Source organism: Rhopilema esculentum, chromosome 7 (assembly GCF_057945365.1).
Source record: "Rhopilema esculentum isolate cy_ngs chromosome 7, ASM5794536v1, whole genome shotgun sequence".
Classification (NCBI taxonomy): domain Eukaryota; kingdom Metazoa; phylum Cnidaria; class Scyphozoa; order Rhizostomeae; family Rhizostomatidae; genus Rhopilema; species Rhopilema esculentum.
The window spans coordinates 14,283,698-14,311,323 of record NC_142821.1 but is presented as its reverse complement, the minus strand read 5'-3'; the positions used below and the strand labels follow the sequence as shown (position 1 = coordinate 14,311,323).

General features: G+C 38.4%; 1 protein-coding gene across 2 annotated transcripts; it reads left to right on the top strand.

Moving 5' to 3' along the window:
* Positions 1-360: 360 nt before the first annotated feature.
* On the top strand, positions 361-23,812 carry LOC135683465 (major vault protein). Of its 2 annotated transcripts, none has more exons than XM_065198723.2 (16): positions 361-468; positions 1,326-1,502; positions 2,102-2,239; positions 2,803-2,983; positions 3,675-3,778; positions 3,958-4,080; positions 4,981-5,106; positions 5,256-5,366; positions 8,239-8,364; positions 10,697-11,082; positions 19,639-19,836; positions 20,110-20,251; positions 22,157-22,368; positions 22,660-22,903; positions 23,095-23,283; positions 23,512-23,812. In XM_065198723.2, the coding sequence occupies exons 2-16, from the start codon at positions 1,353-1,355 to the stop codon at positions 23,623-23,625; spliced, it is 2,544 nt and encodes an 847-aa protein (XP_065054795.2). In that variant the 5' UTR covers positions 361-468; positions 1,326-1,352; the 3' UTR covers positions 23,626-23,812. The 2 variants fall into 2 exon arrangements, with proteins under 2 accessions (XP_065054795.2, XP_065054794.2); XM_065198722.2 differs by having other exon boundaries at positions 10,694-11,082.
* The last annotated feature ends 3,814 nt before the right edge of the window (positions 23,813-27,626 follow it).

The window sequence follows — 27,626 nt, the reverse complement described above, 5'->3', positions numbered from 1 at the left end:
AAACAGCCTTAATTTGCTGACAAATTTGAATATTCACCGAAAAAGCACCCTCACATCGCTTAAAATCCTCGATTTTGAGAAAAAACGTTGTTCAAAATTGCATTTTGACGAAGCTCAGCCTCAGCTTGTTCTTAATTTGTTCTTAACTTTTGAACAGTTTTGAGGCTCGTGTTCTTATAAAATTGTTCTTATAAAAAAAAGAGTGTAGTGTGTGAACAGAAGAAATCAAGTGAAATGCAAAAAGGACTCGCAAAATGTTCCCTTCAAAATTGTCTTTTTCTTTGCTCGCCTTATGGGGGCCTCGCTGCTGAAGCGAGGCTTATTTATAATTTCGGCCTACCAATGCAACAATTACATCATTTTCAGCCAATCAGGTTCGCGCAGCATGAAACCAAGCGACCTTCCGCCTACCAAAGCCCACTGGATTCTTCCTTGCTGAAATCTGCACAAGTTGAGGGTAATCTTGAGGTAAGCAGTACTTTTCGCATACATTTTCTTCATTTTTAGTTCAAAGATTTTTGTGATATGCTGTATCAATATAAGTAAATTCCTCATCCACCCTTTTAGGCCCCCAAAAGCACGTCTGGCTGGTAAAATTGTTTGGTCGTGCAACTGACAGCCATTTCATTCGGCATGAAGTCCCTGCCGATTGTAGGTTATACTGTGTATTAAACTCGTCATCCTTTTGCAGCCTGTCTGACAGAAAACTCGTTAAAATATTATAATAAAACTACCATTAGGTTGATGAAAGGTGGCTACCTACTATTGGTAGCAAACGTGAAAACTGCAGCGTAAGCAAACATTCTTCGAGATAAATTTTTACATAAACTTCAAATGGTTTTGTTCATTTTTATGTTTTGGAGAATCCAGTTGAAATGAAAAGGATCCAGAATCAAGTATTCGAAGCCTATTACCCTGTTATACCCACGTTCGTCATTATTGCATCACTGTGATGAATTTTCTTTTCAACTTACTTTTAGGCCAAGTTTCTGATTATTTGATTCACAACTAGATGTCTTTTCTCACTTCGCATTTCGAATCCTTATTCTGGCATTTTTTTACTCTGAGGAATGTCAGAAGAAAAGTTTTTATACTGTAAAAGCTCTGTTTAGCCAGCCACTTTATGGAGATCCTCTATAACCCCCCCCCCCCCCCCCCCCTACTTTTGAAGCAGAAGTTTAAAATATGTCCCCATCTGTGTTATGTTCCTTGCTATTTGAAGAAGTGATTTAGAATCCACAGAGTGTAAGATTCCTCAGATCTGTGACAAGAAAAAAGTTAAATGTGAGCTATTTTTATATAATATATTTTATGCAATTTTTTAGGTTGGCTAAAATTGGATTGAAGTCAAGATGGATAAGAGAAACTCAAGAGGTGCACAACCAGATGACAGTCTGTTCCGCATTGCACCTTATTTTTATCTCCATGTGCTTGATCAAAATAGTAATGTTACAAGGGTTGAAGTTGGCCCAAAAACCTATGTCAGGCAAGACAATGAAAAGGTATGTGGAGTTTTGATTTAGAAGATGTAGGACCAAGTTTGCATAGTAACAATTTCATTCTTAAAAGAAACTGCTATTTTCAAGGTTATTTTAAAAATGTACAGTGCATTTTCTGAAGCATGAAAGGAGAAAATCAAACTAGCTGCCCATTGAAATATACTATATTTTCTTGGTTAGGCTGACTCACACAAATTGTTTGTTTAGGGCTACTTGACATAGTGGCTATAAATGTGACTTGCAGTATTTGGGACATGTCAGATAATTTCCTGTGTAATTATGTGTTGTTTGAAGGATGCTTTTTAATGATAAAAATTAAGAAATTGCCAAATTGTAAATGAACAGTTATCAATATTAGTATATTTCATTATAAATACTTGAAATGTCAAATAAACACAACTGTCTATTTGTGAATTGATATATATATTCTGAAAAAAGTTTTATTTTATAATTACTGAAATTTCCAGAAAAATCTTTAAATTTTTAGTCTGTTTCTCAACTTTTGCCAGTTTTTGGCCTACATAAAATCACATCAATTTTCTCCATTAATCATGTTTTCATTGCTTCCAATGTTCACTGACTAATCTACAACTACGTTACAGGTTGTTTTTGGCCCAGAAAAGATGATAACCATACCTCCAAGACACTACTGCATTGTTGAAAATCCAGTTTTGAAGGACAAAACTGGCAAAGTTATCCTTGATGAGCACGGCCAGGTTAAATTGAAACATGCTGATCTTGTGAGTTTTTCTTTAACTATTTTTTAAAAGTACTTCACCAAATTCATGCCTTTATTTATTTTTGCTGGAAGGCCCATTTTCATCTGAGAAAAAAGGCCCTTATGAGAGAGGCATCTTTGAGAAGAGCATCAGAATATACTTGTGCAGTGTTTGTGCCATTTATTAGAGCACTTGCTTTGGTTTTTGCTGCACTTATCCATTTACTGTGTGTTTGATTTCATTTTTTACCAGCACTAGAAAAAGTGATTTAATAGTACAGTTTAATGTTTACTCAGAAGCCCAGTTTTTTAAAAAAAATTTCTGTTATATAATCCAGAGGTGCCACCAGAAATCTTCCGACAGAGGGGTTGGAGCTTCCGACAGGGGGGCTAAAATGACTAAAATAAGCAATTTCCGTATGTTATTTTGTCAAATTTGCTCCGATGGGGGGGGGGGGGGGGGGCTAGATGCTTCCAACAGAGGGGAGCATCTGTAGCCCCCTCTAGCCCTCCCCTGGCGCCACCACTGCTATAATCTATCCTTTGAATGCTATATACCAAACAGTCATTTGATCTTTTTGTTAGGATGTCCGTCTTGCCCAAGACCCTTTCCCTCTCTACCCTGGCGAAGAACTCAAACAACCACCAACATCTCTTAGAGTTGTTCCTGCCAACTCAGCCCTCCGTCTGAGGGCTGTTCTTGACTTTGAGGATCAAAGCGGTGAAAAGAAAGTGGCTGGAGATGAATACTTGTTCGAAGGACCAGGTACATAATACCATATCTCTTTGCCATTCAGTTTTTATTTTCATTCAAATGTCTTGGTTTGACAGCACCCTCAGACAAGGCACTTGTACTATGAATGAGGAAAGGTAGGAAAACAGCAAAACAACATGAGGCAATCCAATATCTATTCTAACTTATCTAGAATCAGTTTCAAACTTTGTTTTCTCATTGTCTTTGTTAACCTTTCAACAAGATGTTGGGTTTTGTGAACTGTCTTTTTAGTCAAATGGTTTGATTTTCCTATACTGCCAAGAGAGTCTTTTCTAGAACCATCTTCTCTTGCCTGCCAATTGTTACCTTACCAATTTGATAAATAGAAATCCAATGCACCCTGAAAGCTCTATTTAGCCCTCACTCGTTTTTAAACCCCTATCCAATACGCTCAATTATAAAGTTTTACAATAACCACCCACTCTCTTTAGCCAAGAAGATCTCTTTAGTCAAGAAGATCGAAAATTTTATAATAGCTTCATGGCAGTTGTTTTGTAAGTTATATAAATTACGCTCTGTCATTCAAAATTGGTATAGAAAATAATGCCACTAGATCCGTTTTGCTATTGTTTTTATAACCTGTTTCCAGGTAATTGTATTGCAATGTCTTTCTTAATTGTCATTTTCATTTATTTGGCATTCATAAATAACTTCAGTCTTCTTCATGTAAACTTCTTCCTAGGAACATACATTCCAAGAAAAGAGGTTGAGGTCTTGGAGACTATCAGAGCCACAGTAATAAAGCCAAACCAGGCCTTGAAATTGAGGGCCAGAGGAGAAACTAAGGTGTGATTTGGCTAAGATTTTGATGATTGTCAAGCATATTTACTTAATGCCGTCAAGCAGCTTACAAAGTTGTGTTCAGCCATCAGCAAGTATCATTTTAAAAGATAGATGCAGGATTAATGTAGATAGTAGGGAAAGTAGATGGATAGAAAAATAACTGCTTTGCAAAATCATTTCAGGATCGCAATGGCAATTTTCGAGTGACTGGTGAGGAATGGCTTGTGAAAAAGGTGGGCGCATACCTCCCAGGTGCCTATGAAGAAGTTGTTGATATTGTCAAGGCTACAGTATTAACAGAAAAGGTACTTTCTCTATCACCTATTATTTTTTTAACATTTTTTGTATTTTCGATATACAGAAAAAAAAATTTTACATTATTAATTTTCCAAAATTCATTTGTGTATGGCTATATCTGCACGTTCATGTGAATTTTGAGCTGAAATAAATGTGCAAAATCATTCAATTTACATATGATGTTACTGTTGTGAAGTGAATCCTTTCATATCAGTGCTATCATTTCACATTTTGAAAGCACTTTCATATCAGTGCTATATAGAAATTGCATATCATCATTCATTCTGATTGCAACTGGCTTCCAGTATCAGAATGGAATCGCCCATCATTTCATGTTTTAATAGCTCTTTCATATTAGTGGGATTCAAAAATTCCATATCATGATTCATTCTTATATCAAACACCTAGCTGCAACCAATATTGATATTAGGCAACAATCACAAATTATTAGACCTGGATCAAACACTGAGCCTATCATGTGCCGAACCTATTTCATACCTTAAGCGCATGAGAGGAACAAAATTTCATTTGATTAAGCAAGTGAGAAACATTTCTGATTTTCTTTCTTAAAATTAGGCTGGGCGTGCACAAACAGAATGACATGTTTTTGAGTAGTAAATGAAACTACCCCATAACTAAACCGAACAGTGTAATCATTATTCAAACAAAAAACCACGTAAATTTCTAATGCTTCGTGTAATATTTCAAAATGTAATGACCTATTTAGTTTGATGTTTTAGGCTGTGCCAACCTCGGGATTCAGTCTTCCCAGTGTCAGCTTATCATAATGAGGATTGTCAGATGACTGGCTCCTTCTTTAATCTAGGCCTTAGTCAACTTTTCTTTATCTGTAAACAAAGACTTGCTGTTTGTCAAACCTGATGGTAGTTTACTCTTTTGTATTCTAGAAGGCGCTTCATATGCGCTCCACAAGAACCTTCACAGATGATCGTGGCAATGTTCGTAAAAACGGCGAAGAATGGTTAATTACTTTTCAAGACACTGAGGCGCACATACCTGGCATCTACGAAGAGGTCCTTGCCTAATTTTCAAATGTTTATCTTTTTAAAAGGCAGAAGCTAATAAGGAATAGCCCATATGTTTCGGGTTTTTTATTTTAATATTAGGACTAAAGTGAGACCCAAAATGGTATTCAAACTCAATGCAGTTTTCCAATTATTAGGTTGTTGATGTGGTCAAGATCACAACGTTGAACAACAGACAGTACTGTGTTATCATGGACCCTGTAGGAAAGGATGGCAAGCCTCAAATGGGACAGAAGAAGCTCATCAAGGTAAAACAGCCTATTTGCTAACTGTGAAGAAGAATATTAAATGTTGCAGGTGATTATCTGAAGCTAACGTTGTCAAGGTAAAAAAGGTCCTCTGCCGTGCCAGGTTTCCTTAGCTTTCAGTGTGATGATTTTAGTTCCATGTGATCTAATGTGATCTTGAAGGCCATTGTTTACAACTGACCTTTGACGAAACCTGTTTTCAGAATCAAATCGAGGCAACTTCATGTGACCAATCTCATGTCCACCTATAGCAAGGCATCATGAAAATCATGACTCGCTGTATTTTGGTATACCCTCTCCTTTTGTCATAGCTAACGAAGCAAAAGGGAATAGTTTCTGCAGATTCTGAAGAATTATCGCAATTATCAGTTTTGAGCTGTTATATGTTATTAAATTAGACTTTCCCGAGGTGAGGGTGTAGAAGGGGTTTCGACGATGTAGTAGGTGACTAACAGACTGTTTTGCCAACTGACTGACTAATTATTTGTAAAAGCCAAGCCAAAGCCATGTTTTTTTATTGACTTACTTTTATTGAATAGTGTGAATAATCTCGAGTGCCACATGTATTCTCATATATTCAAAATTTCTGTGCACTTGAGCTGAGAGAGAATCATTTCTACTTGACAAATAAGTATTATCATCAGGTCACAAAAGGAGCAAAGATGAGCTTGTGTTTGCCCAAAAACAACTAAGAGCAGGAGGAAAATCAACCATCCATTTGCTTTCCAATCAAAATGGTTGTAGCTAGCCCATATTGTCTATGTGTTGGCTATTGTTCATCGAGACGCTTACATATTGGGGTTCATCGAGACGATGAGATGGGGGAGGGGTTTGAACCCAAATGTTTGCCATCATTGTTATGGCCTATAGCTTCTGCTTATTAACTGGTAATTTAAGGGAAGAGTTTTGAAAGAGATTTTCCAATTTTCATTGCGCAATATGTTTTCTCTTTATGCTTTCCCTATGTTTTCACTCTTGAATGATATTGCTTTTTCTTTTGGCCCTCAAATATCCCTAAAAAGTAAAATCTGCTCTACGTATGATAACAATTTCCAAACGTCCTGTGACAGAATATTTTATATCACAATAGACCAATTCGACTTACGGCCACGTTTTTGAAAATTTCTCCAAATTTAATTATGCGACGCAACTTTTTTTAGCTCAGATTTGGTTTTATCACAATAGATTTAGGCTGGATACAATTTTTCATTTTGTTTGATCGCAAAGGATTTGACCGCAAAAATCATTCCGGGTGAAACTTTACCCACCTAGTCGCCAATCACGGCCAAATCTCTTATAAACTTTTTATCTTTATGTCGTCAAAAAATCAATATCGTGAGCAATACCATAATGAAAATTTCCAAGTAGACTAAAGCCTGATTTACACGAGACGAATTTTTTCGTGCGAAGCGAATTTTTCGCTGCGAATGCGCGAAAAATATGCGCAGAAGTGGACATTAGAAAATTCGCAGCGAATAATTCGCTGCGAAAAAGTAGAAACCATTCCTACTTTTTCGCTGCGAATTTTTTCGCCTTGTAAAATAAACCAATCAGAACAGCAATTGAAGACATCTGACACGAACCCAACTAGTGAACCAATGGGAAAGAAAGGGCTAGGCCGAATGGTGCTATGCAATGTAAACATATCTAAATCAAAAGTATGCAAAACGACAGAAAACTACGCAATGGTTCAAACAACAACATGGGTGAAGAATGAGTATCCTATGACTAGGCCTAAACAATGCTGGGAAAATCCCGCACCTATAACATAAACAATGGAATGGGACGTTTCTAGCAACAGGCGTCTTTGGTGCAATAAACGATAAAAGCTCCTCATATGTAGTTGGCGACATTCGAAAGTAATTATTCCTGACAATGTAAGCGTAAGTCATTTACCAAAAGATGAAACTCCCCCTTCTGTAGACGTTCTGAATAAATTTTTCGAACCAAGTACCCCTTTCTTTGCTTTTTTGCTCGCTTTTTTTTAATAACAACAATCTTCGAACAGACGCCATTTTCTTTTGCATTATTCGCGGCGAATTCGCAAAAGAAATTCTGCCAGTGGAAATTAAACTTCGAATTCCCAAAGAATTCGCAGGCGAAAAATTCGTGGCGAAAAATTCGCTTCGCGCGAAAAATTCGTCTCGTGTAAATCAGGCTTTAAATCATTGCTCTTAATCCGAATCGGAGGTTAACAATTTTTGAAGTTTTTTTCAAAACGAGGCCGTAAGTCGAATTGGTCTATTCAGTAAAAAACTCCTAAGAATCTTTTGGTATATACAACTATGAAACCACGTCAAAACTAAAAGAAATTGTGCTAAAAAGAAATTTTGACTAACTTGCACCAAAAACCTTGACTAGTGACTGACAAAGTCCTTTATCACCTGACTAATGACTAGCCGTATTCCCCCTTGTAAAATCTCAAAAGTCTATTTTTTGTTATATGGGTAAGGCATTCGTACTAACGACTATAACGATGCCGATTGTACAGTCTTGATTTTGCACGGATAGGGTGGGGCTCACTTTGATTTGTAGAACAGGTCGGTTTTACGTTAGTACCTTGAATTTCACTCAGAATTTCACGCAGATGGTAACAAACCACTGTATGTTTTGTCAGACAACACTTTGCCCTTGAGTAACACTACATACATTGTCTGATTCTTCATCATCAGAGCGCCAGGGGTGCATTGGAGGCTAATTTCTTGCTCGGACCAAGGCAATTTGTATTTTTGCTAAAATTTATGGCAACGTAGCAAACTTTCTGAATTATTTCGACAAATTTGTTGCGCTAGTGGAGAGCTGTAGCCATGGCGCCCTTGGTTATATTTGTGCATTGTGAATTGATGTATTGTTTTCAACTTTTTCATTTAAGGGTGAAAAGTCTTTCTTTCTGAGGCCAGGAGAAAGACTGGAGAATGAAATACAAAGTGTGTATATTCTTGGTGAAGATGGCGGACTTATTCTCCGGGCTATCGAAGAATTCGAGGAGGAGAACAAGGTGAAAATCTACATAGTTTTCAAGTGTCTCGCCTTGTCTCTTTTGTTGGCCAGGATTCGCAGTCTTTCCGGTATTGTTAGCCCAAGTTTGCCCAGAATAGCTATTGTTGTATTTCTTTAATGCTTGCTTTATCAAAGATGGCGGCTTTCTTGTGAAATATTTACAAAGTTCAGAAGATTGAATACTAGCAGATGGAATAACTCTGACCTAAAACAGCCATGGTGTTTAAATCTTCAAAAGAAGTTTGCCATGTTCTTTAAGGTTTTATAAGGTCATAATCACATTGCAAATCCCCTCACATTCCTTTTTCCCAAAATTGGCGAAAAAACATTTTCATTTCATGAACCAAAAGTTTGCAGTAATCTACAACATAACGGTAGACTAGCCCCTCTTTCTTCAACTCCATGATTACGTAAAAAGCATCTTATAGTTTTTCATTCATTCAACGTTGTAAATTTTTTCTAATCATAGATTTTAATTATGCAATTTGGTTTTTGCAAGGCCTCCTGGGGAATAACACCATATCACATCATTAGTTATTGCCTATCGCTGTTTCTTTTAAACGTGGCTAATCTAGGGAAAACTTTCCCCCTCGTCTTTGCAAACAACAAAGTTACCACAAAGATTATTCCTTCTATTCTTACTGTCCTTTCTGCCCTTTCTACGTCCGGTCCTCTTTATATTCCACCCTTTCTACATTCCGCCCTTTCCACATTCTGCCCTATCTACATTCCGCCCTTTCTACATTCTGCCCTATCTACATTCCGCCCTTTCTACATTCTGCCCTATCTACATTCCGCCCTTTCTACATTCCACCTTCTCTACATTCTGCTTTTTCTACATTCTGCTTTTTCTACATTCTGCTTTTTTTACATTCTGCTTTTTCTACATTCTGCTTTTTTACATTCTGCCCTTTCTACATTCTGCTTTTTCTACATTCTGCCCTTTCTACATTCTGCCCTTTCTACATTCTGCCCTTTCTACATTCTCCCCTTTTTGCATTCTCCCCTTCCTGCCCTTTTCGCCCTTCCTGCCTTTTCTGCCCTTCCTGCCCTTCCTGCCTTTTCTGCCCTTTTTGCCCTTTCTGCCCTCTTTGCCCTTCCTGCCCTCTTTGCCCTTCCTGCCCTTTTTGCCCTTTCTGCCCTTCCTGCCCTTTTTGCCCTTCCTGCCCTTTTTGCCCTTCCTGCCCTTCCTGCCCTTTTTGCCCTTCCTGCCCTCTTTGCCCTTTCTGCCCTTTTTGCCCTTCCTGCCTTTTCTGCCCTTTTTGCCCTTCCTGCCCTTTTTGCCCTTTCTGCCCTTTTTGCCCTTCCTGCCCTCTTTGCCCTTCCTGCCCTTTTTGCCCTTCCTGCCCTTTTTGCCCTTCCTGCCCTTTTTGCCCTTCCTGCCCTTTTTGCCCTTTCTGCCCTTTTTGCCCTTCCTGCCCTCTTTGCCCTTCCTGCCCTTTTTGCCCTTTCTGCCCTTTCTGCCCTTTCTGCCCTTCCTGCCCTCTTTGCCCTTCCTGCCCTTTTTGCCCTTTCTGCCCTTCCTGCCCTTTTTGCCCTTCCTGCCCTCTTTGCCCTTCCTGCCCTTTTTGCCCTTCCTGCCCTTTTTGCCCTTTTTGCCCTTCCTGCCCTTTTTGCCCTTCCTGCCCTTTTTGCCCTTCCTGCCCTTTTTGCCCTTTCTGCCCTTTTTGCCCTTCCTGCCCTCTTTGCCCTTCCTGCCCTTTTTGCCCTTCCTGCCCTTTTCGCCCTTCCTGCCCTTTTCGCCCTTCCTGCCCTTTTTGCCCTTCCTGCCCTTTTTGCCCTTCCTGCCCTTTTCGCCCTTTTTGCCCTTCCTGCCCTTTTTGCCCTTCCTGCCCTTTTTGCCCTTCCTGCCTTTTCTGCCCTCTTTGCCCTTCCTGCCCTTTTTGCCCTTCCTGCCCTTTTTGCCCTTCCTGCCCTTCCTGCCCTTTTCGCCCTTCCTGCCCTTTTCGCCCTTCCTGCCCTTTTTGCCCTTCCTGCCCTTTTTGCCCTTCCTGCCCTTTTCGCCCTTCCTGCCCTTTTTGCCCTTCCTGCCCTTCCTGCCCTTCCTGCCCTTCCTGCCCTTCCTGCCCTTCCTGCCCTTCCTGCCCTTTCGGCCCTGTCGAATACAAAAAAAATCAACTTGTTGAAATGGAAAACTATGGCCATCTTTTTCGGCTGTCGACTTTGTTTATGTGAAAATAGATTTTTACTGACAGTGTAGTGAAGTGCAGTGAAAGGTAGCAGTGATGAAAGTTTTACAAGTTCACCGACATTGAGGTTTAGATGTATTATGCTTTGGCATATCTAGAATTGTTTAATTTTTAAAGTTGTTTGGTCTTATCCGATAGAAGATTAAACGCAAGCCTGGTGATAAGTGGATGATCAGAGGTCCTTGCGAGTATGTGCCCCCCGTCGAAGTAGAAGTCGTTAGCAGAAGAACGGCTATTCCACTCGATGCCAACGAGGGGGTATATGTGCGTGACATACGGACTGGCAAGGTTCGGGCAGAAATAGGCAACACCTACATGTTAACCCAGGACGAGGAATTATGGGAGAAGACATTACCTCCTGTTGTAGAAGACTTGATAACCCAAGGAAAGGACCCCCTCTCGGGGCGTAGTGAAAGGGGTGGAGGCAGTGATACAGGGAAGGCACGAGATAAAACAAAAGTAGTTACGTTCAGAGTGCCCCATAATGCAGCAGTTCAGATTTATGATTACAAAGAAAAGAAAGCAAGGTATGTATCAACGATTTCACTTTTTGTACATTGTTTATTACGGCCCCTCCAGCTTGAAATCCACGGCGTACCCCCCTGTTCAAGAATAAAGAGGTTGGAAAAAGCTCACTGCTAAGGCTCTGGCTGCGGCAGATTTAAAGGCAGTCTGTCCCCTCAATGATTGGCTAATATGAACAATAGATCTCCCCGCCTCAACGGATTTTGCTGGTCTAGTTACTGTAGTGGACGACATTTGAAACTGCGAGCAAAAAGCTATCGGGAATGGCAATAAGATTTCATTACTGAAATTGACTGATGATAACAAAGGCATTTCCTTTCGCTGTTGACATATCTGTCGCAAAAACCAAACTTTTTCTACAGGGAACCAAACAGGGAACAAACTTTTTCTAGCCATAGCTTCACTTCAACGGGAACACAGCCATTTGATTCAAAAGCTCTGGAATCCATGTTGTCTCTGATTGGTTTAAATCGTTTATCGATCAAGCTCAACGGTGCATGAATTTCTCTCCCGTGAAAATAAAGTTGAGCACAATAGGGGACAGACTGCCTTTAATACCTTTCCCTGTTTATCAATATTATTGGTGAGAGGAATGTCGCCTCAAATAACTACAAATTGGCTTAGATTTATTGCTTGGCAACTGTCTTAATAACTTGTTCATGTTTTGTAATCTCTTCTTTTTATCCGCTTTAACAGAATTAAACCGATTGCTTAATCGGATACTGACGTAACAAAGGCGGCCCTACTGACGTTTCCATTCGCCCATTAGATTGTCACGTTCAAACTCGATTGATTATAGTAACTATTCGCGAATAATAACCTAAGATTTTACGCGTCAGCCGAATAGGTTCTTATGTACTGGATATTATTAAGGAAAAGAGGCAGTTTAGTCTCTTAAATTGGTTCTTAAGGCGGGTTTCCACTTTCGCGAATCGAGATTTGGTCACGTGATCGCTGTCAGTGCCCGGTCGGCACTAGATCATAGTCAGCTAACGTACATGACGTTACACAAACTATGCCAACCTAATGCATGAGTGGTAATCGCATTCCAACCTTTTGATGAAAGGTTTTTGAGAGATGAAACTTTTCGACAAGGAATACTTCTTACAACATTTTAGGATGAGCGCTGATCGTCTTGAGGAACTTTTGAAGTATGTTGCCCCCTACCCTGGGTGCCAGAGCCTCAGAGAGTCAAAGGATGAAGGACGGGGGAAAGGAAATGAGAAGGTTCCTTTCTCCTTCGCAATTCCTTTCCCCGTTCTTCATCCTTTGACTCTCTGAGGCTCTGGCGCCCAGGGTAGTTTCCCCCATAATAACAAATTTTTTTCTCTGAAAAAAAGCCAATTGGTCCGTTTGAACCAGATACTTTTCTCAGTGTAGCAGAGCATGGAGTTGAATTTTTGGATAAGCGCCAAAGAAAACAAAAAAGGGTAATGCGGCATTTAACGTAAACCAGACAAAAAATCTTTTGGTGGTACAAAATTTGAAAATGGCTTTGAAAAAAGCAAAAATTTGAGAAAACTAAAGCTTTTCGTCTGACACTCTTCAGAGTTTAATACGTCAGAACATAGATCGAAAACTCTACGCTAATAAATATATATACCCAGTTGTGGATCGAAATAGGCCAATCAGAAACACGAGCACATGACTGTTGAGGTTGACCAATCAGTGCCGCTTGCCTATAAAGAATGTTACCAATTTAGTCCTAAGGTGAAAGCGAACCCCTTTTGTGTACACAATAGCGGTCTTTTCATGCTTATGTTGATAGGTTCCAAAACTTTTGGGCGTGCTTATGTAGATAGATAGATGGAACAACGATCGGGCTTTACCAATAATCCGAAACATGTCGTCCTTATAGTTTTTTGCACAATCTTGGTTTTCCAGTAAATGCTGCTCGATAGCAGAACCGCAGGTTTTAGTAGGTTTCAAGTTTTCAGGTTTCAGGATAGCAGAATCGCAGGTTTTAGCAATAAACCCCAAAAGTGCTGTTATAAGTATTTTAACAACTTCCATGGTTTGTTCACGTTAAACTACAGAATTTTTATGCTGGCCTTCGCGCTAACCAAAATGTATTTTATGCACATTTCAATGTTACATAACTGCCTGAGATGTGTTAATGGACGCCTCTCGACTTAGATAGGTCTACGGTATCGATATGGACACTAAATCGAGCAACCGGCTGGCCCAATTGAGCTATTAACATCTATTCAACTCCCAAAAGTAGTCACGCGACCGCCAGTGGAATGAGGAAGCACTGCCACTGACAGTGGCGAAGCGTGAGCGCAGAGCTTAGGCATGCGGTAGCATAAAATATACGGCTATGTTGAATGAATGTAATCGTTATTTCAGCTCCTTAAAAATACAAGTGGTAACTAATGATAATCGTGATAATAAATTTTGATTTTGAAAATAACAAATTGTTTGTACTCTAACTCTAATCAATCAAGGTGTCTATTCTCTGCATCAGGGGCTCTGAAACACGTTGAAAAGTGAAGTGGACCAAGGGAAAAATTATAACCCATGCGAAAAGTTCTTGAAAAAAGCTTAGTTGTTTTGCAAATATTTTCAGAATAACTCCTAGTGCTAAAACTGTTTCGCAAAATATCTTATTCCTATTCATATTCGTCAAGAAAAGGCACCACCTAATGCCCACCTAATGTAAAAATTATTATATGTTCTAATGCATCTGGGGATTCCCGTAAGGAGAAGCTCTCTGCAGAGCAGAGCCAGAGCGAACAGGAGCAAAAGTTTCTGCTCATTTTTAACATCATAGTTAACAAAGATGACAATAAAGAGCTGTGAGAGTTGTTAGAATTGAAGATACTTTCATGTGTAATTGTTTCAGAAGGTTGTTCCTTGCAAATCATCAACTATTTGGCAAGGCTTCCGCTCAGGTCTACCGCATGCCCTGGTCCGTAAATTCTGACTATACTGGCAAGCCTTTTGACTTGAAATACGGAATGCAGATCATGACAAATAGACTTTGACCCAGCTTTGATGAAATTTTTTCTCTTTTTAACAGTGACAAAGTAAAGAATAAAAAATAATTAAATTTGAAATGAGGTATCACGCAAAAATTATTTGCAAAAAGCAGCTTATAGGCAGAAAAATGTTGTGTATTATTGAATATTTGGGAATGCTTGCGCTAAGGCTGACCGCAAGCTCCAGTCCGGAAAATTCTCACCGCTCTCAGAAGCTTCTCTCGAGCTGCATTGAAGCTGCACTGGAGCATCGCATGTTTATCCTATTTTAGGCAGGTGATGTGGAGGGGATTCAGTTTTTCAGATTTTTCGAATTTCACAATTTTTGGCGATCTGTTTACTTGATCTGTCGTCTGTTTATTACGTCGATCTGTTTGGCGATCTGGAAAAATAATTAATTGGTATGTTTGCGCTGGAGTTCACTGCATGCTGCATATGACCAGAAAGAATAGCTGTTCATTGCGGAAAATTTCTTGCATTGATTTCAACACTACAATGTGTTTATTACCCGTAGAAGTGTTGCAAAAATTTTAGAAATTGTTTAGAATTGTTTACGCTTGCGCCGCGAGCTTAGCATACATGGACGCTACGCCACTGGCCACTGAGTTAGTTGCGCATGTCCAGAACAGCAGTCGCGCGACCAGAATCGCTGAAGTGGAATCCCGCCTTTACTCGGTGCTGGGCTTTCACCATTTTTTTGTTCCATTTCAAACTTCTTAGTGGAAGTCCCCACCGCCTACAGAAGATGTTTAGAACGTTAAGCAAAAGGATCTCCCAAAGACATGAATTTAAGTAAAATGTCAACATTTAAGCACTTTTGCTTTGGAATATTACATACTTAACAGAGTACTGAATACTGCATTTATTTAGCTATTTTGAAGCATCTATAACATCAGTTGAAAGTTCGATGACAATGACAAAGCAACTAGAGTTTTTATGTAATTTTCTCTACAATAAGAGCCTATTACAGATTTTGGGGTGGATGGTTCCTTTAAGATGGAGTTTGAATTCATAATTTCAGTCTGTAGATTCTTAATCTGCTAGGTTCGTATATGCAAGTGATTATTGTATGTAATGTTCCAATAGCTTTCCAAATTTTGAGCAGTAAAGTTTACTGTTCAAACGGGAACGGAACGATTCAGGTATTCAGGTATATGAAGATGCAGGTATTTAGCCTAATTTAAAAATTTTCAGTTTTTATTATTAGTTTACCTTTTCGCACGGGAACTTGACTGAGGAGAGATCTTCAACGATTTCTTATGTTCCCACTTTTCGCATCACTTCTTGACCACCAACTATAAATCGTTGTAGCCAAGTTTTTTTCATCGTTTCCTGTTGGAGAATATTCCTAAGTGCCATTTTTCCATTCTTCCTTGCACTTCTTCATCACTAGCTATCGATAATTAGTACTGTTCTCTGCGACAGTAACTTAAAGTAGATAACGATAGAAAATGCCTACAAGTGTTGTCTTGCTTTTACTCTTGAAGGTCTTCGCTTGAACTCTCGAATCCTTTGTGGAATGTGCTGGTTTCAATGCCCCTCCTCCCGCTTCATCGTATTCATATGTAATAGGTTGGGAGTTAATGGTGTTCTCAACCTCAATCAGAATGGTTTTTTGTTCATAATACATAATTCATGCGCTGCCTAGCTCCTTCCCCAAACATATTTTCGCAGTTCCAACCATTCTCTCATTAAACCCTCCTATCCAGGGAATCTTTGCTATAATAACCGCCAACCAATTTTGAATCTGACATAACTTGAACCAGCTCCAGATGTACTGCTGACGTCACACAACAGGAAAACGCTGTAATGAAGCACTTACTTAAAGTGCCCTCTCTTTTCCTTTACAAAAAGCGGTCCAGCAAAGTCCGTTTTTGCATTAGAAAGTGCCGGTGCTTGTCTTACACGAAAGTCTGGCAAATCGGCAATGGGCAAGCTCCTAAATGGGCAAGCTCTTAAATATCACCCCTTTGTAATCTCTTGCAGACCCAAAAATCGCCAATAATACCCTTTTAACGTTTTTGATTTCGGATGGAAAAATGCTTGAAATTAAAAAATCTTCAAACTTAACAAAAATATGACAGCACGATTATACGTAACATAATAATAATAGATTAAAGCACTCCTTTGTGGTTTACTAGCTGAAGCTCCCTTTCTAATTTCTCAAAGATCACTCTCCTTCTTCAAACCTTCTTGAGCAGACACAATCACACTCTTTCTGCTCCTAGCATTCTTCTTCTCTTAACTCCCCTTGTTTTTCGGAAATTCTCTTTCTTTCCTGCCTTCAAGTTACGAATAAACCTTAGCAGTTGCTTTATGCAACTTGTTCAAATTAGAGACCTATGTCAATCACATTTTCTACGCTTGGTGTGTCAAAAAAAATAAATATGCATGACAACTGACGATTTCATCTCTCTTTACTTTCCTTTGTCTCAATTTCCCTTTATTTTGTTGGCTATCCCTCCCTAGGATCCAGAATCCAACTGGGTTCCTTCCACAACAACTTATGTTCCTTCAATCCTTCAGCTTCTATTCCTCTTGACCCTACATCTGCTGAATTCTCCCGACACTTACAACATCCCCAATTTTCCTTCTTTGACACCTTCAATGTCTCATTCACTCTGTGTTTTACAAAATCCACTCACTCCTGTTTTCTATCTAGCATAGAACCGTTTTACTACCAGACCATAAACTTGCTTCACCTATCCTCAGTTCTTCCACAAGAGCCTTTTTGACTGTATCAACAAGTTGTGCTAACATTGCCATTCGATTTGATGAAACCAGTTTTGATGTTTATAGAGCTCTTCAAGTTACAAAGACAATTTTGAGAAATCTACTTTGTTAAATCTCGTGGTTTTCTATTTCAAAATCTGGTCCTTTTTTGTTTGCCAATGGGTAATCTCAAGTTTAACTTCTCTCAAGGCTTTTATGTTTAAAGTGTGCAGTGAAGCTTAATTTATTTCATACCTTTAATCTATTCAGACATTGAGAAAATACCCAGCATAATCTTTTTCTCGTGCAAATGGTTTTGCCAAAACTTTAAGCGAATTGGATATTTTGAAATATATCGTTTTTGAATGATATGTATATTTGACACTTGAAGCTCTAATGATGACAATGATAATAATAATAATGAACGAATATTTAAACTAGATAAAAACTTCAACCACCTAAAGCTGTTATAAATGTGTGTCCAGTAAAGTAAAAATATAAAAATAAAAAATGTAACTAAGAGGGTAAAGGAAGGAACTAGATTGTCTTTACAGTGATTTGTGATTACTTGTAGTAGTCATCTAAAAAGTCCGAAAAGTCTAGTCTATTTAGGCTGCGACATTCCAAAGGAAGCATGTTGAACAGCTTTCCGCCAGTAAAATGAAAACACTTTTACTCCCATATTCTGTTCTAATCTCAGGCAGTAATACCATCTTTGCATTATTTTAAGTAATGTTTAAGGCTCTATAACATCTCCATCGAGGCAAGATTTACAAATTGGCAGGCTCGCTTCTGGTTTGCACTGCTGACAGAGCGAATTTCCTTGGATTTTACTATTCGCTCTGCTCTTTTGTGTAGAGAGACCAGTTTACCTTCCTGTGTAGCTGTAAGACAAAGTAGGTGTAATCCGCAGTATGTTAACGCTGGTAGTACCATGGTTTGGTAGATCGACTTGGCAACATCAACATATATCAAGTTTCGCAAGTGACGTGACGTGACGACGTTTTCTTGTAACATTTGTCAAAGAATGGTGTCATGTTAAGGGAGCTATTAACAGGCACTCCAAGATATTTGTATTCTTTCGTTACAAAGATCTTTGACTTCTTTGCATAAATCTCAATGTCCTCGATGTTCTGCGTGGTATCAGAGTCCTCGATGTTCTTCGTGGTCTTTTTGGAAGTTCCAAATAGTAAAGCCTCAGTCTTACCTTGTTTAAAAATTCATAAGGAGTTCATTTTCTTCAAACCATTTGGAAATAGAAGATAAATCGATTGACAGCAAGTTCGAGATATCCTTCACATTTTTACCACTAATGTAAACAACGGTGTCGTCTGCATATTTGAGAACCTGAGCTTGACCACATCGACTAGATCATTAAAAAGTAGCAAAAATAGTTAGGGGCCTAGGATTGACTCTTGTGGCACTCCCGAGTCAATGTTAAATAAGTCAGAGCGCGCTTGCTTGTACTGTACCATAGCTTTGTGGTGAAATAAGTAATCGGTGAGCCAGGCAAGTTCTCGACCGTGGATACCATATCCAGGTAGCTTGGTTAACAAATTTGAATGGCTGATAGTGTCGAATGCCTTAGATAAATCAACGAAGCAGGCACCAACCATATTTCCTTTATCAACCTTCTGCCGTATAGAATCAAGCAATAAAGTTACGGCATGTTCAGTACATATTTTATTTCGGAAACCAAACTGGTGACTATATGTCAAATTTTTCTCTTCTAAGAAAGTTATAAGCTGCTCATGAACAATTTTCTCTTGTAATTTTTCGACACTGAAGGCAAAACTGAGATAGGACAGTCATTTTCAAAGTCTGATGTAGGTCCTGATTTATGAATAAGAATGATTCTGGCCATTTTTCATGCTGAAGGGACCACGCCAGTGTTGATCGACATGTTTATAATATGACATAGGTGATGAGTTCGGTTGCTTCCTTTCTACGCAGTTTTTTTAAGGTTCCATAAACTCCATCAGGTGTTGCAGGTTTTTGTTGCAGGTTTGCCTGTCTCGGTCATTCATAGCAGCCTTAATCTCTGGGGTAAGCCATGGAGCTGGTTTGGATTTCACTCGCTTTACAATTATTGGTGCGTGCTCACAAAGATACTACGTCTTATCTGGTGAAAAACCTTCCAAGCCTTATTAACATCGTTCGTTTCGTGAATGTCAGACCAGTCTGCAGTGGAGAGCTTGCAGTTTATTTTTGAAAAGTTCTATCGGATGTAATCACGCCATTTAATTTCCTTTGGTGGAAACTTCTGATGGTTGCATTTACGAATACAGCCCATTAAATAATGGTCACTGAAATCTGAAGGGAATACTTCAGTAGACCGTATCAGTGCAGGCTTGGTAAATGCAATTTTGTCAATAAGCGTTTTGGTGGTAGCACATGTTCTGGTGGTTTCCAGGCAATTGTTGGAACTAGTTTCTCTATGGTTGTTATTACATTTTGTTGTCATGTTCCTGAATGTATCGGCGATTCCCGTCCTGTTCTATACACCAAATAGCGTCTCTGCCTATGCGGCATCGAGCAGGCCTGTAGACAGTAATTTTTATTTTATGTTAAAGTATATTAAAATGTTAAGATGAAATGTTTTCTATAGCTAGTAAATCTTTCAACCTTAAAAGTTGCAGAAGCAGAATTTACATTTCGTTGCTTTTCACAGCTAAAGCGACTGATAATTTACCTTATTTCTTATAGAAATCTGTACACTCTTACCATGTCAAATTTCTGTTTCCAGTATCAATCATATAAGTCGTAAGAATCCTGTTGTTGTCTTTCCTTCAAAGTAGTTTTTGCATGCCAAACATATAGCAATAAATTCTCAGAGGATGACAATTATGAATTGTCGTTTTTCAGGGTTGTGTTTGGACCAGACCTTGTAATGCTCGGACCTGATGAGCAATTCACTCTGTTAAGTCTGTCTGGGGGCAAGCCCAAGAGACCAAATGTCATAAAAGCCCTTTGTCTCCTCCTCGGCCCAGACTTCTGTACTGATATTGTTGTTGTGGAAACGGCAGATCACGCAAGACTGTCGCTTCAGCTTTCATACAATTGGTGAGTCTATATGTTTGCTATTCATTTGTACATTTCTAGTCGATATTAATCAACGCATTTGTTTTTATTTCTTTCATTTATATTATTTAGCAGAAAGAAAATTTTAGATTGAAATTTAGAGTTACATCTGGTTTTTACGATACCTATGTGCCAATGCAAATGATACATGTGCCCCAGCCTTGAGACTTTCTGTCAATTACAATACTTTAGTTTTTTTTGCTTTGAGGCTTTTTGCACCCAGACTTAAATGTTGAGCTTATGCTTGCCTTGCAGGAACTTCTTTGTTGATCCAAAGAGTGACGAAGACAAAGCTAAGTTGTTCTCTGTGCCAGATTTTGTTGGTGATCTCTGTAAAGCAATTGCATCGAGAGTGAGAGGTGCTGTTGCCGGGGTCAAATTTGACGACTTCCACAAGGCAAGTGCTCTTTTATGTGCTTTGTTTGCTCATATGGATTGCTCATTTTTTTGCCGATCTTTTTTGTCCATCTTTTTTTACCATACCATTTCCTCATCTTTCGCTCCTCTCTTTTGCTCATCTTTTTGCTCCTCTCTCTTGCTCATCCCTTTACTTATCTCGTTTGCTTTTCTTGTTTGCTCATCTCTTTTGCTCATCTTTTTGCTCCTCTCTCTTGCTCATCCCTTTACTTATCTCGTTTGCTTTTCTTGTTTGCTCATTTCTTTTCCTTATGTCTTTTGCTCATCTGTTTTTTCCATCACTTGCTCATCCCTTTTGCTCCTCTCTCTTGCTCATTCCTTTTGCTTATCTCTTTTGCTCATCTTTATTGCTCATTACTTTTTCTCATCACTTTTGCTTATCACTTTTGCTTATATTTTTGCTCATCTGTCTTGTTCGTCTCTTTTGCTTTTCTTGTTTGCTCATCTCTTTTGCTCATCTTTTTTGCTCCTCTCTCTTGCTCATCCCTTTACTTATCTCGTTTGCTTTTCTTGTTTGCTCATTTCTTTTCCTTATCTCTTTTGCTCATCTGTTTTTTCCATCTCTTGCTCATCCCTTTTGCTCCTCTCTCTTGCTCATCCCTTTTGCTTTTCTCTTTTGCTCTTCTTTATTGCTCATTACTTTTTCTCATCACTTTTGCTTATCACTTTTGCTTATATTTTTGCTCATCTGTCTTGTTCGTCTCTTTTGCTTTTCTTGTTTGCTCGTCTCTTTAGTTTTTCTTGTTTGCTCATCTCTTTTGCTTTTCTCTTTTCCTTATCTGTTTTTCCATCTCTTTTGCTCATCCCTTTTGCTTATCTCTTTTGCTCATCTTTTTTGCTCATCAATTTTTCTCATCACTTTTTCTCATCACTTTTGCTTATCACTTTTGCTTATCACTTTTGCTTATCTCTTTTGCTCATCCCTTTTGCTTATCTTTTTGCTCATCACTTTTTCTCATCACTTTTGCTTATCACTTTTGCTTATATTTTTGCTCATCTCTTTTGTTCATCTCTTTTGCTTTTCTTGTTTGCTCGTCTCTTTTGCTCATCCCTTTTGCTTATCTCTTTTGCTCATCTTTTTTGCTCATCACTTTTTCTCATCACTTTTGCTTATATTTTTGCTCATCTGTCTTGTTCATCTCTTTTGCTCATCTTGTTTGCTCATCTCTTCTGCTCATCTCTTTTTCTCATCTCTTTTGTTTATCTTTTTTGTTCATCGCTTTAGTTTTTCTTGTTTGCTCATCTCTTTTGCTTTTCTTGTTTACTCGTCTCTTTAGTTTTTCTTGTTTGCTCATCTCGTTTCTTTTTCTTGTTTGCTCATCTCTTTTGTTGATCTGTTTTGTTCATCTCTTTTGCTCATCTCGTTTGCTCATCTCGTTTGCTCATCTTGTTTGTTCATCTCTTTCGTTAATCTATTTTGCTTATCTCTTTTGCTTATCTCTTTTTCTCATCTCTTTTGCTCATCTCATTTGTTCATCTTGTTTGCTCATCTGTTTTTTTCATCTCTTTTTCTTTTCTTGTTTGCTCATCTCTTTTGCTCATCTCTTTTGTTCATCTCTTTTGTTCATCTCTTTTGATTTTCTCTTTTGCTCATCTATCTTGCTATCCCCGTTTGCTCGTTTCTTATGCTCGTCTCTTTTATTGTCAAAAAGAGAGGAGGGCTTGGCCTTAAGGTGAAAGCACTTTGTGTTTCATATGCCTATTTAGTGTATCAGTCACATGCTTGTGACCTTATTGTTGTTTTCATGGCCCTACCTTGTTGCTATCTTCTTCCAACAAATTTTCCCCTCCAAATCACCCACTTCCTGGAATCTGTTATTGTAAACCCTTGAGTTTTATTCACCAATTTATGAATTAATGAAGGTCTTCCTATTTCAATCAACAGAACTCTGCCAAAATCATCCGCTCTTCTGTGTTCGGCTTTGATGACAAGATGAAGGTTCGTGACAAATTCACCTTCCCTGCCAACAACCTCAACATCACGAGTGTTGACATTCAGTCGGTTGAGCCTGTAGACCAACGCACCCGAGACGCTTTGCAGAAATCAGTTCAGCTTGCAATCGAGATCACTACTGCCTCACAAGAGGCTGCTGCAAGGTCAGTTGCAATCGTTTTGTTTCTGCCATTGTTGCTGCTGTTGCTGTTGTCGTCATTTTGTGTTTTTCGTTTCATGAACAAGTTTGACAGAAACCATAAAATCACGATACAACCTTTGTGAAGCTTAAGAAGCACGAAGAGTCACTCCCTTAAGAAGTTAATGTAAGCTCGTTTCGGTTTTATTTTCCATTTTTTCCAGGCAAATAGTAATGACTTGTCCACATGTGACACGTGCATAGCGTTTTGATTGGTTTTTTTATCAATTCGATTTTATTAAAATTTTGTTGTTAGACATGAAGCTGACCGGCTTGAACAAGAAGCAAAAGGGAGACTTGAACGCCAGAAGATCTCAGATGAGGCTGAAGCTGAAAAATCACGCAGAGAACTACTCGAGCTGCAAGCCCAGAGCGCTGCTGTTGAGTCCACTGGGCAGGCGAAGGCAGAGGCGCAATCTCGAGCTGAAGCTTCGAGAATCGAAGGCGAGGCTGCTGTGCAGCAAGCTAGACTGAAGGCCCAAGCTGCATCGATTGAAGCGGTTTGTTCCTTTGTGAAATTGTATACTTCTTTTTCTTGTTACAAAGTTCATGCAGTTTTTGTTGTAATCTTTATTTCTAAATTGAAAATGTATTCCCTGAAATTAGTTTGATGCCCAAGTACTGATCATGCTGTATATTTTAATGTAATTATACACAATCACCTGAGCTTTAGTTTTGTATTTTACTGTAGGACTCAGAACTCGGCAGGCTGACAAAAGCCCGTGAAGCGGAGACGCATTATGTGAAGGAGCAGAACGAGCTTGAAATCAAGAAGGCAAGTGAAATGGCAGAGATCGATAGCGCCAAGTTCAAGGAAATGGTTGACTCCATTGGGGCAAATACCATCCAGGCCATTGCAACAGCAGGTCCAGAGATGCAGGTATGCCTTTTTTCTGTCAAAATCAAGCACCTTTTGTGTTCTCTGGTATTGTATTACACAGATATGGTATGGTCTGGTATAAAAGTAATAAAAGTAATATTTTATTTCTAAGATCAGGAAATTGTTCCTTTATTTAAAGGTAGTTGTCAGCTTTACAACGACTTTTCAAATATTTCTAACAGAATTATTGCACAGGCAACCAATCATATTTTGGTAAATCTTTTTTAGGTGAAATTGTTGCAGTCTTTGGGTTTAAAGTCAACACTTATTACTGATGGCCAATCGCCCATCAACTTGTTCAATACTGCACAAGGACTGATTGGTGCTCTGGAGTCACCATAGGACCTGGTCAGAGATGAACATGTTGACGAAAAAAATAGTGATTTCACATAAGCGATTTCACTTAATTATATTTCTGTACACTTTTTTACAATACTGCAACGTCTTTTGAGGCCTTGGCACTAACTACACGTCACAATTAGAGCAATTATTGATTATCGTATTTTGAATCTCAAATAATATGGAAAAATTTTATGTTACTTTTTGCTGCTTCGTCTTCTTTAATCCAATCTTAGGGATTATGTTCCTGTTCATAATCCTGTTCATAAATGATGGGATGTCACATTAAGATGATATCCAGGCCACAACTTTATTTTTTGTGAAACTGAGATTCTGGAAACCTAGCCCAACGTTTCCTTTTATCTAGCACTTCGGATTACACCAGGAAACAAAGTTTCAGTCGTATAACTTGTATAGTTACAAAGCTGTGGAGCAAGACCCAATACAGAACTGGCTACAAGTACAATAGTCTGAAAATTGCTTTTGTGAAATTCTTAAAGCTGTTTTTGTATCTTATTTTATTCAGCACGTCAAATAACGGCAGAAAGAATGTTTCAATTTTATAGCTTGCAAAGTTAAAACGTTGTAGTGCTATACCTAAAAGAGGACTAGGTACCAGTACCCCAGTCTAAAAATAGCTTTTTGGGGCATTTTTGAAGCTTGATATGTATTTCATCTTACTCAGCATATCAGATTGTGTACTTGTACCGAACTTTATGCCATTAATATAACATGCACAATTTTACAGCTCTGCGTCTGTACTATAAAGAAACTTCAGAAAGCAAGTTGTTTGACAAAGCGAAAAGTTTCTACAGCCATTACATTTTGTTTATAGGTCAGATCACATTGCTCTTTTCATACTATTTGCTCAGTTTTGCAAGTTCTTTCTGATGGTATCATTAGATTTGAAAAATTTGAAATTCGAAATTTTGCTGACCGTGCATTTTTCATGCTTCCGGAAACGTCCGGTCATTTGCCCGAATGTTCCCAAGGCTTAAAATGATCATTGGTTTTTGCTCTTATGATTTAAACTTCAAAAACTTGGGTTAGGCAGGTTGCTAGATGGTTATGCAAAATTCTCTGTCTGTATTGTCTTCACAAAATTATTCAATAAAATATTTGACTCGGAAGAGTTTCCTGAGGAATGGGCAGTAGGCATGATAGTACTTTTATTTAAAGGTGGTGAAAAATCTGATCTCGATAATTATAGGGGTATCACCCTTCTTAGTATTTTTGACAAACTGTTTCTTGGTGTCTTTCTTGATAGACTTATTGAAGTACTGGATGGTTACAAACTTGTAAACGAAAATCAAATTGCTTACCGAAAAGGGCTTCGAACTTCTGATCATCTTTTTATATTAAACTCAGGGGCGCAGTGGGAGTTAACTTTTTGGGGGGGCAAAGCTGAAAATTTTCCGATAAAACTATGATTTTTCCGACAAATTTTTTCTCAATATATTCCTTGAAGATTACCCTTGCTGCATATACTGCAACACTTGATACGACAATATCACGAATGGATCTGGAAATCGTTAACGAATGGATCGTTCGTTATACACCTTCAAGTTCAACAATAGCCTTTATTCTAACAAAACTTACCAAATATAAATCGCTATAAACAAAACTGCAACTAGTTATAAATTTACACCCTACAAGTCTTCTCGCTATACTAGACAATAAACTGTCAAGTTAGTGTTTATAGCTGTTTATAGCAAAAAGTTTTTTTGGCAAATTTTAAATCCCATCATAATTACTTTGCATTTATTTATGCTAAACCTTAAATAGATATAACGTGTCCAAAAGAATAGTTTTCTTTTAACTGAAATTTATATAAACTGTTACTCAAGCAACATCTTTCTCAAAAGAGATGTGGCAGCATACAAATCGATGATGTCACCATAGTCTATCGACTGTAAAATATCACTTTCGACGTTGATTGTTATCAGAGAGGAAAGGCGGTCTTGTCCCATCGTTGACCGTAGCCGATTTTTTTACAATCCTCAGCTTTGAAAAAGCTCTTTCATAGTTTGTTGAACCTATTGGCAAAGTGAAGAGAACCTTGTAAAGGACCAGCTGTGGAAAGGCACTTTGCAGGTTATACTTATTATCAACTGAAGAACTGAATGGAACTAAAAAGTTTTCTCTTTCTCCTGCAGCCGGGAGAGTGTTGCAACTTTCCAAAATTTACGGTAATTATTGACGAAAGAGCTGTACTCATCTCTTAATTTTTCGTCATCCAGGCCGTTATTCTTCGCAACCTTTTTGAATTACACTGCACACAACTGCCTTTCAATTGTTTTTTGAAAACATTCAGGGTTGAGCAAAGCAAAATCTGTCAAAATCGCCTTATGAGACGTGAATCTTGTATTCATTGAGCTGATAGCTGTATCTACTATCACGATGATATACGGATTCCCTATTTCCCTCTAATTCATCTATGCAATTTTCCCCTGACATCTTTTTCTTTCTGCGTATTCGTCGCTCGACAAAATTTTCCTCTTCTAAGTCATGGCGAAAATATTAACTTTTTGCGTCTTCTACAACACCAGCGAATTCATTTCGAAATGAACTGAGTTGAATTTTAACTGTCGGAAATGGGAGTTTATAAAAAAACTGAGACCAGAGCGTTAATTTCCTTTACAAATTTCAGCAATGCGATAATTCCGATAAATACTCTAATGAAAATAAGTAAGAAGGGTTGAGCATGCCCTATTTTACGACAGGTTTAAAAAAATATGCGACCTTTCGGACAGGATCGATGAAAACCTTACATTTTGTCTAATATTTCAAATTATCCGACAAACGTTGGATTTTCCGACAATCCGACAAAATTTTTGCCAGGGAGGGGCGGCTGCCAGCCCCCCTGCCCCCCCCTGCCCCCCCCCAGCCACTGCGCCCCTGATTAAACTCCATTATAGAAGAAATTTTAGAGGGAAGAAAGTCACCACTTCAGATTTAAAAAAGGCATTTGAATCTGTTAATCACACCTTATTGATTGAAAAGCTACTCGATCTTGGTGTCTCCGGTAAATTTCATAAAATAATTACAACACTTTATGGTAAAGTCAAATCATGCGCCAGAGCAAATGACGGGCTTACAAGTTTTTTTTATTGCAACCGTGGTGTAAGGCAAGGTTGTCTTTTGAGCCCGATACTTATTGCAATGTTTTTTAATAACTTGAACGATTCGATTTGTTTAAATACAAAGGATGTTCAGCTTGGACGAAACGTTTTTCATACCTTGATGTATGCTGATGATCTTATACTTTTATCTACAACAGCAGAGGATCTCCAGTCCCAACTAGATAAGTTAAATGTTTTCACAACTAAAGTTCAGATGGAAGTTAATGTAAACAAAACCAAAATTATGCTGCTTAAAAAGAACAAGCGGAAGTCTAAAGCTAAGAAGAAATGGTACTTGGGAGATAATGCTGTTTTAGAATGTGATTCTTACAAGTATCTTGATGTCACTTTTAAGACAAATGGTTCTTACAACAAGCATATTGAAAAGGTCAAGCAAAAAGCTGGTAAAGCATATTTTGCTTTAATTTCTAAATGCAAAAAGTTGAATGGTTTACAGCGTACAGCCTGGACTATATTTATTCGACCAGATGATAGTACCCATCATAAATTATGGCTCAGAAATCTGGGGATTTGATGAGTGGCCTACCCTTGAGCGTTTACATCTCTCTGCTTGTAAATACATACTCGGAGTCAAATCTACTACTTGCACTGACGCTATTTACGCTGAATTGGACAGAATTTCCATTCATGTAGCAGGCACATAAATATCTTAAAATTCTTGTTCAGGCTTGAGTCCCTTCTTGATTTGGAACCAGATAGGTACATTTGAAGCGCTCTCGAACGGCACAAACAATGACTCCCCCAATTGGGTATCGAAAACCCACAAATTGAAAACCAGATACGAAATCAGTCACAACGATAACACTGCTGCGATAAAATCTAAGGTTAGAAGTCATTTTGCGAGTGAAATAATGAACAAAC